Source organism: Protobothrops mucrosquamatus, unplaced genomic scaffold, assembly GCF_001527695.2.
Source record: "Protobothrops mucrosquamatus isolate PMUCROS unplaced genomic scaffold, P.Mucros_1.0 scaffold_164, whole genome shotgun sequence".
NCBI lineage: Eukaryota > Metazoa > Chordata > Lepidosauria > Squamata > Viperidae > Protobothrops > Protobothrops mucrosquamatus.
The window spans coordinates 382,825-393,239 of record NW_015386240.1 but is presented as its reverse complement, the minus strand read 5'-3'; the positions used below and the strand labels follow the sequence as shown (position 1 = coordinate 393,239).

The following is a 10,415-nucleotide window of genomic DNA, read 5'->3' as shown; positions in this document are numbered from 1 at the left end:
TTTCCAGGTTGAATCTCTCCTTGATCAGTTTTCATCTGTTATTCCTTGTCTGGCCTTCAGGTACTTTGGAATGACAGCCCTTCAAATATTGGAACACTGTTATCATGTCTCCCCTGGTCCTTCTCTTCACTAGACTAGCCATGCCCAGTTTCTGTAACCATTCTTCATATTTTAGCCTCTAGTCCCCTAATCATCTTTGTTGTTCTTCTCTTAGATAGTACTAGAAACAATATTTTTTTGTAAAATATATAAAAACTCTTTATGTAGAATATCCTTTATTAATACTATCTACTTTCTAAAGGAGAATATAGTCAGATTTAACGTATTCAAATATTTTGTAAGGATCACAGTTTGAAAATTGAAATCCCTTTTGGCTTATGATAATAAAAATAAACTCACAATATTGCTCACAGCAAGGAATTAACTTCTGAATTTCCTATCAAAAGATTTCAAATAATCTAAAAATAGTCAATTTTCATATTGTAATAGATAAATTATCTGGGAATTATATTAATTACAAATAAAGAGATTTGCTACATTTTCTAGGACATTAGAAAACACTTTAATAGTGTTTCAAGTCCTTTCCATAGCAGATTAAAAAATAAAATACTTTGGCGGACTTAATGACATTGGATTTTGTATTTTTTAAAAAAAGGGCGTGAAAAAGACTACAATTATATAAATAACAACTGAGTTATTTTATGAAAAATCATTTTTTCTTTATCAGAGTATTTATATGTCTAATAAAAGGATTGTTTATCACCAATAAGTGAATTTATGTAGTTAATGTGCAATCATTAGAAGTGTTGGTTTTCCTCTATAATGCCCTTCATGATTGGGCAACTAAGTTACTTGCAGAAGTAGGACTTGGCCTGACCAATATGAATCCGTTGGAGCCACAACTGGTTCGTCCTGATTTTCGGGAAGTCAAATCTGGGGTTCCTCCTGGACTCATGATTCCTGCAGGGGGCAGTCATAGCTAGGAGAGCCTTTACTCAGCTTTGTATTGTGTGCCAGGATTGGAAGCCCTTCTTTGTCATCTCCCATGTGAACTATTGCAATGCATTCCATTTGGGGTACCCTTGTAAAGTATCCAAAAACTGCAGCTGGTGCAGAATGTGGCAATACAAATATTGTACACGTAATGTCTCTGCTGCGTGAGCCTCATTAAATGCCAATTTGCTTCCGGATCCAATTCAAGATATTGGCTATCACCTTTAAAGCCCTTCTTGGTATGGGAGCATGTTACTTGTGGAACCATCTTGTCCAATTGTATCAACTCATCTTACCCGATTAAGCAGGGAGGTTATGTTATGGACCCCACTGGTTATTTCTTTTATCGGCAAGGTCTAGGAAGACAACCTTCTCTGCTGTTGCCCTTGTCCTGCGGAACATATTGCCCAGAAGTGAGGCTGGCCTTCCAGAAGAGGGTTAAGAACTGGCTCTATCAACTAGCATGGGGATCCAATAGTAATATGCATCCTTGGGGATGGTTGGTGGCTTATGGGCATTCCCTCCACCTTTTTAAACTTTAATTGTTTTAAAAATTCTATCTTTTAAACTATGTCTCTTTTTATACAGCTATATGGTTCTAATCTGTAAACTGCCCAGGGTCACTTAAATACTAAGATTTTAAAAAAAGGTAAAGTAATCCCTATGGATTTTACTACACTAGTTGTTGCCGACTATAGGGGGCAATGCTTATCTCCATTTCAAGACCATTGAGCCACTGCTGTCTGAAGACATTTCCATGGTTTGTGGCCAGCAGGATATCACGGATCACTGTTACTTGCCCACCAAAGTGGTACCTATTTTCCTACTTGCATTTGCATGCTTTCAAACTTATAGTTTGGCAGGAGCTGGGCGAGGACAGGAGCTCACACTGTGATGTGATGCTCAGGTCTCAAACTTGGCTTTCCAGCTTTCCAGCTGACAAACCCAGTGTCTTAACCACTGAGCTTTTAGATAGTGAGATAGGGATTGTATAAATTTTATGAATAAATAAAAAACAAGCAAATAAAGGAGCTGAAGCTTGGAAGTGTTTTATCGTTGTAGGGCCTCTGAAATTGCCTCTTGTTGGACATTCACCCTGTTTATCTTTGGGAAGAAGTTGATGATGAAACTCTTCTAGAGAATATTTGGATATGATGCCATTTAAATGTTGTTAGTGGGTTTAGGTATTTGGAGTATTTTGTAATATTATATGTCTTGTTTTTATTTTGTTGCAAGCTACCAACTCAGTTATGGCAGAAATTTGATAAATGAATACATAGTGTTTTCTATTTCTACTGCTTAATGTAAAGTCTATTACCTTATAAAGTCTACAACTTTATGTCTCTTTCAAAGATCAATTCCTGATGAGTTCATGAACATGTTCATATAGGATTGGGGGTTTTTTTTTGGCAGCAGTACACAACAGATATGTGTTTTCTTTAGAATCCCAATCTACCCCACAGCTGTGTTATTTCCTGGTAACACAGGAAATATCTAATAAGGATAATAATATCCAAGTATTAATTAGTACTATATACAATAGTTTAGTACTATATTTGGTTTTATAGTATAGCTACAATTAACCAGGTATTGCCAACTAGCTGAGCTAAATTAGTGCAGTATTTTTTTTAAAAAAATAATTGCCTTTTGAGCTCTTCTATATATATCTAACATGTGATGAATTACACATATGGGTTAAGTCAGATAAGAGAACAAGTAACTCATCCTAATAATGAAACTTGGCTATGATCTTGTAAATTTAGAAGCATTTTTTTTACAACTTTAGATACATAATTGAGAATTGTATCCTTCAAGAATGCCTCTGTATGATTGCTGTGGAGGGCATCCAGAGACCTCCACCTTGTGGACTGCCTTAGGACTTTCAGTGAATGCTTAGATTGGACTAATAGGAGGAATGTATTATCTCTGAAGTAATTATGAGAACAGAGGGGACTGTGGTTTAACAATGTTCAAATATAAGCTTTTGGTTGCTATGTATAAAACCATGGTGAGTTTAATGAGAGGTAAAAATTAATCTTCTAAGTAAACTATTATACTAAAAGTTATAATAAGTTAATGTAATATAATAAATATAATGATAAAATAAATATAAATATAACAGTTAAATAGATTTTTTCTTTTTGGTCCAACAACGTACAGGTTTTTTAAAACAATTATGCTGGTGATTACAGACCATAGCCATTTTTTTACTTTATCATTATATTGTCCAATTATTATCTGATGAAACTGACCTAGATCAAGGGTCCCCAACCGCCGGTCCATGGACCAGCACCAGGCCGCGGCGTGCCAGAAACTGGTCTTCACAAACAAGCGAAGCCCCATCCACGGGATGCATGAAACCATGCCCCCTATGGTCTGTGGAAAGACCTCTCTCCACGGAATTGGTCCTGGTGCCCAAAAGGTTGGGGACCTCTGATCTAAATAATACCTGTAATTCTTCAGATATGGAAAAAAAGAAGTGCAACAAACTGACATATTGATCTTCTGATAGCCACAGTGGAAGACCTTCCTTGCCTACCTGTACGGATAGCAGACATGAAAAATAGGACACCCTTATATAACAATGTTTTGCTGATTACACATTCCACAAAAATAACTTTTGGGACAAATAGGTCTCTGTGTAGGGTTATTTTTAAATTGTTAGTATGGCTGATGCTTTTTTTTGTTTTTTCATAGTTTGTGTCTTTAAATTTATTCTATGAGACTCTATCTGCCTTATATTTGGGGGTATCTTTTTTCTTTTATTTAATTTTAGAATTCTGCAGGTAATTTATACTTTTTTTTAACTTTTTTTATAATTGTTACATTATGGAATTTTGATTCTTATGACTGACTGATGAACTGGTTAATAAATCTCTGAAAGAATGAGATTAAAGAGAAGATGGCAGTCTGGGATCATTGAATGTAAAGTGGACAGTACTTCCTAAACATTCTTCTTTTCTTGCCTCCTCAGTTCAAACTTATAGTATCTTCATAAAGATTTTGATTTTTTTATCATCTAATCCACCAGTTTCTTTTATATTCTTCCTATTGTAATTAATATCAGCACAGAACAACCAATCATTCAGCAACAAATTGAAATTACAACAGCACATAACAACAAGACCTAAGACTGGTCCTCAAAGTTGCATCCATAACAGTGTGGGAAGTTAACCCAGAGAAGGAAATATTAAAAAGGCAGGAAAAAAATATTGTTCACCAAAAGGATTTTTTAAAAACATTTTTTGAAAAGCAGAAACCAAACCTGGCCTCATCTCTGCCCAGGGCAGTAGCTAGTCTTATACAAATGCAGATGTGGAACCATCAGAAAGTTGAAGCCAGAGCAATCAAGAAGACAAAGAGAAAATCTGCATACCCCACCCAAGCTCTTAAGAGTCATTAGCCCTATCACCTGGGAAGCAGGATATGATAATGGGATTAAACCACAGATATCAAGGCCTAGAAAAACACTCAGAAATAGCCTCAAAGTTCATGCCACAGGAACAGGAAACTTCCAGGCAAGGCTAGAGGGTATAAAAAGACCATCTGCCCATGTGCTCACTCTCTTTTCTTCTCCTCTGCTGCTTATCTGTCTTCTGCAATAAACTGTAACCTTCTTCCCAAAGCAGTCGCCATGTTTGCTTATTTATTCCCGGCTTGGATGAACCAGGATGAAGACTTACTTCTAACAACAGTGTACCCAGAATCACCTGATTATGATTTAGGCGCTTGGTAACCGGCTCACCATTACAATAGTTGCTAAGGCCCATGGTCACAAGATTGCCATTTGTGATCTTTACTGCCAGCTTCTGACAAACAAAATTAATGAAGAATCTGGCAGGAGGTCACATATGGTGCTCAGGTAACATTGCACTGAAGCACTCTGCAGGGTGTGCTTAACAACAGCAACAACTGCTGCAACTACCTTTGTAAGTTGGTGCAGTCATGTGATTTCCTGATTTTTGACTCTGTTGCTTATTGATGATGTTTCCAGTCCTAATTATCATTGTTAAATAAGGAATAGCTGCATTTCCTGATTGCACTGGAATGTTCTCATTACATTAATTTAATATTGAGTTATTCTGTCACTCAATAGTAAGCTGAGTAAGGCCTGAATAGTAGCTATTAGGTGTCTTTATTATATACATCACCAGCATTTTAAATGTAAGTCTTCTTTAGAGGATACATTTTCAGTGTTGTGGTATTGAAATATATAAACTATTTGAGGCATTTATCAAATAGTCTTTATTCTCTTAACACAAGCCATTTTAAAATGTGTGCCTATAGTAAGAGTTAAATATACCTTCTACATTATATTGCTAACATGACCACGTTAGCAATGCTAATCAGCTGCACTGATTTTCTGTTTTGATTTTTCTCAATAATTAGGCAAAAGATCTAGGGTGCAATCATGATTTACCTTAGGGGGTTCATGCAAATAGCTCAAAACTTTTTTACATTGATTTTTTTGTTATTGTTAAAAGGAAATACAATTGCCTTCTTAATAAGTGAAATACTGCTTGTTTGAAATCAAAATGCACAAGAGGGTACAATTTTTTTATTTCTTTTTGATGTAACTGACTTACTATTGAAAAATTATATACTTTTACAATGTTGATGTTATCAGGGAATCTAGACATGTTAAAAGATAGGAACAGGAGTGGTTAACTGTAGTCCCTCCTCTTGTTACCTTTGTCCTGTACCACTATATTGTTGTTGTTTTTATCAGATGGGTTTTAATATTGAATGTGAGTCTTTTTTCTGCAAGCAGGAATGAGTCCCTTTGCTCTTTAAATTGATTAATCAAGGCTTGTATTCTGTGTCATTAAAACAATTCTGCTACGAACACATGGTTGTTCATGCCATTATATTTAGTTTAGCTTTCAGATATTGCCATATTCCAACTAATTTCATACCATGGTTTGTCATTATACATGAATTTACAGTTAATAAGTAATATTTTGTGAGATACTGAAAAATCAGGCAATCAGTAATATTAGCACAGTTTACGTCTGAATTCAAAAATCGCAGTTATCTTTGCTTTAAAACATTAATACACATTAGGATACAAACAAACTCCTCTTTCCCCCTTAACTCACCTTAGGGCTGGATTATTTATCTGTTATATATACTGTATTTATATATATATAAATCTGAAGAGCCAACAGATGTGCGATGAGCTGACTACCACTTCCCAAAATATCTGGAACTTAGCTGGAGGGTGAAATTTTGATTAGGAAAAGCAGATTAAGGACTGAGCACTTGATATAATTTGTTATTGCAAATAAACAAAGTTATAGTTCAATTTGAAGCTGCTTGGACATTTCATAAAGGCAGTAAAGGATATAATGTTAATTTCTAAAATCTTGCATATCACTAAAACAGGTGTCCTTGCCAAACCAACATACAGTTTAAGCAGAAGCATGGGGCTGAAATTAAAATGCATTTGAGCATGGGAAGTTGTGTTACACCATTCACAATCACTTGCTTTCTATTATTTCCTTAAGATGCTGCATAAAGCAGGTTTTCTCATTCTATTGCATAGCAGGACTGGCTTTAGTTGTTTACCCCAAAGTATTTGACTTTATACAGTAATAGCTTACATAGTACCTGGCCATAATATTAGCAATCCTTTTTTTCTCTCTTTATACAGGCATTTATGTTGAAAAGATGGCTCTTTATTTGGACACCTTTGTTCATTTCACATTCATGCTTTTGAACCATTGGATAGTCTCAACTATCTGTCTAAATCTTGAGGATCCAAATGTGTGTAGCCACTGGGAGAGGTAATGCTACTTTTAATAAATAGTTCTGAAATTCTACTAGCATGGTTATTTTAACTGATGTGCATTACAGGCAAACATCGAGACATGGGTGACATCATGAAATGACTATATTGAATTTTTCTAGTTTCATATATAGCTCTGGAATTTCCTGAAGGTCTTTCATCCAAATACTAACAGGCATGATATTGCCGAAATTTGTGGAAATCAGCAAGGTTGGCAGATTGCTTCTGATATGACATCAAACGCTCAATGTTTTGTAAAGTACAGTTTTATTTCTCAATAAAGAAATTACACTCTACATATTGAACTTAGCTTTTGGTTATATGAATGTTTTCTTTTCATAAAAAACTTTAGGTACCTTCATATAATTACAGCGTTACCTATTCCATATCAATCAATTTTAAGTAACACTGGTAGTTGTACAAAGTGAGGTAATGATTGATGGTATTTCTAATGTACACTGAAGATGTCAGCCATTAAGTGAAGCTATTAGGAAAATTCTGGATGCAAATGACAGGTAGAGTAGGAAATATTACCTAAGAACTACAGTTACATTTTTATAATATTTAACTAAAATTATATGTTTTGTTTCCAGCAGAGCTTTTTGGTGTACCAAAATATTATTTTATATACAAACTCAAATTAGAAGAACAACAAAAAAGTGTACCATTCATTCACAGTTTATGGAACTTACAACATAATCATGGAAGGAACGAACTGATTAAAAATACTCTTTAATTAAGAATATGAAAAGTTCCATGTTGAATTAGATAAAAAGCCTATGTGGCCCAATTTTCTATTCCCAGATGGTTAAACAATTGGTAATTGGAACCCCAGAAATGACGTACATTCTCAAAAGATATTCATGTAACTGAGCATCTACCACCTACTTGTATTTTTTAAAATGTAATTATTTTCACTTTCAGCAATAATGTCTCTAAACCTTTATTTCCATCCTTTTGAAGCTTCTTCAGTTAATTGCTCTAACAAAGTGCATGTTTAATCATTTTATTGCAAAATCTATAATTTTATTCCTTTTTTTCTGTGCAGTTATTCTGTTACAGTGCAAGAATCCTATCCCCATCCTTTTGATCAGATTTACTACACCAGCTGTACAGACATACTGAATTGGTTTAAGTGTACACGACACAGGTGATCTTTTAGTAACTCTGTTTTGATTACCCTTTTAAAGTGATGTTTTATAAGTATTTATTAGTTGATACATGTTAAAAACAGTAGAAAACATATTGAAGCATAGTGGCACATTGATAGCATTTGCAAAGTCAGATGACATGGATATTTTAATGTATAATGCCACTGATATTTACATGTATAACTTATCTTCTGTAAGATAGCCTTGAAAATATTACCCTGAATTTTGAAATGCATTACTAGATTAAACAGGACTGAATGACTGCAAAGATGTTCTCTTTCTCTAAAAATATAGTTTCAGTAAAATGGATATAATATTATTATTTGAGAACATAAATTTTCAAGTAGTTCTGCAGTATACCGTAATTACTCTGTATTTAATAGCCCTTCTTGTATGAGGCAGAAATGAATACATGGCTTCAGCTACGCAGAGTGGAGCCACTGTGTGTGAGTTGGGTGGCTATTTAAATTTATTAAACAAATAAATGCATGTATTTATTTACTAATTCTTTTTGGACAACACAGAATTTGTTTTTATTGTTGAAACATTTTGAGTTTTAAAAGTTCTGAATTTGTAAACTTTGTGACACACGGAAGAAGTACACTTTGTTCTTGTTGTCCTTGCTTGTCTGACAATGGTTTTGTGCATTTAAAAATTAAATACTGGTCTGCATGTGTATCAATTCATTAGTTAAAACATTTAATAATAGGTGCAGATCACAAATCCATATAGTGTCAGCTGCAATTTTGCAGAATTTGTGATAGATGTTGAAAAGTATCTCCGTTTGCAGATAATGGAGTTTGCAGGTAATAATGTTTATCTTTCTCTGTAAGGGATGTAGCTAATTTATGGAACAATTCAGTTTATCCTTAACCCTTAAGACCCACAGCTGGGTCTTTTGAAATAGTTGTTCACAAATTTTATATATTTTAACAGAATCAGCTATCGAACTGCCTATAGGCATGGAGAAAAGACTATGTATAGACGGAAATCTCAGTGTTGTCCTGGATTTTATGAAAGCAGGGAAATGTGCATTCGTAAGTAAAATTATTTTTGTAAGAATATCCAGTTCTTTATAATATGTTAATAAGAATGTTAATGAGAATTCCCCAAGAAACAAAATGTCTTTAGAAAAGCAGTGGGACTAAGATGGTGGTTTACAGGTATGGGATACTTCTGTGACACCAATTGATGGGGGGGAGGTCTTGGTGAATACAGTAGTTATCAATTTGGCACTATGCAAAGGAGTATTGCATAACAGAATAACAGATTTGAAAGGGAGCTTGGTGGTCTTCAAGTCCAATCCCCTGTTCAGACAGGAAACCCTATTCCATTTCAGACAAATGATTGTCCAATCTCTTCTTAAAAACTTCCAATGTTGGAACACCCACAACTTCTGAAGGCAAGTCATTCCACTAATTAATTGTTTTAATTGTCAGGAAATTTCTCCTTATTTCTATGTTGGTTCTCTCCTTGATTAGTTGTCCTGTACTTGCAGATGGCAATTCCAGTTGGAAAACTACCCAAGTAGCAATCATTAAAGAGCTTTAAAAATTAAGATTAGGACTATTTGCATTAGCATACAGCCTGGATATTGGGAAATGGCTTGTTAGTAATTGTAGATTAACATATCATTAATTAAGAGAATACTGATCTATGCATAAACACACCAGCAGCTCTTTCACATACCTTGGAGTTTCAATGTACACAATTTAAGTGTGCCTTTATAGAACTTGGTGATTTGTTGCATGTAGAGAGTTGTCTTTAATTTGTAAGAAAAAAATGAATATATACATTTTTGAAAAAAGTTTGAAATGGGGAAGTCATAATTTTTAAAGAAGAGATAAATTATTTGCTGTTATTCTGGAAAATTGTAGCCATTAATTCTCTTTACTTCCCTCAATAGGTAATTAATACTTTCAACATTCTTGTTTTTCATTGTCACCAGAGAAGGGCCCTTTGCAGTTTTTCATATATGTCTACCAGAGACTATTTTACCATATTACCCCATTATCTAGTTTGTATTTGGTTTGCTTCCTTCTGAAACTCCTCAAGAGTCTTCAACTATTAATGTCTGTGTCAAGGACAGATTATTCAAATTCAAATTCAAATTTATTTGATTTATATACCGCCCTTCTCCCTTGCGGGACTCAGGGCGGTGAACAGGCACATTAATAAAACAGCAATACCATAATATTTAAAAATATTCAAAACTAATTAAATTATTTGTCCTGTCCTAAAACCCACTATAATAATATAAAATATACCCAATTTAAAATTGTAAAGTTTCAGATTTATGCCAGACCGGCCTCTTGGAACAGATAGGTCTTTAGGGCTCGGCGGAAGAGGCATATGTCCCCCATTGTACGGAGGTCAGGGGGCAGCTCATTCCATAGGGTAGGAGCTGCCACAGAGAAGGCTCTCCCCCTGGGGGTCACCAGCCGGCATTGTCCGGCCGACGGCACCCTGAGGAGGCCTAATCT

General features: G+C 34.7%; 1 protein-coding gene across 2 annotated transcripts in view; it reads left to right on the top strand.

Annotated features, from left to right (window-relative positions):
* Nucleotides 1-6,663: 6,663 nt before the first annotated feature.
* Nucleotides 6,664-10,415, top strand: part of MEGF10 (multiple EGF like domains 10) — a 68,772-nt gene continuing 65,020 nt past the window's right edge. For both annotated transcript variants that reach the window (XM_015821430.1, XM_015821422.1), the window contains exons 1-3: nt 6,664-6,779; nt 7,830-7,931; nt 8,869-8,969. In XM_015821430.1, coding sequence (XP_015676916.1) covers nt 6,664-6,779; nt 7,830-7,931; nt 8,869-8,969 — 319 coding nt within the window. The remainder of the gene's footprint in view (nt 6,780-7,829; nt 7,932-8,868; nt 8,970-10,415) is intronic.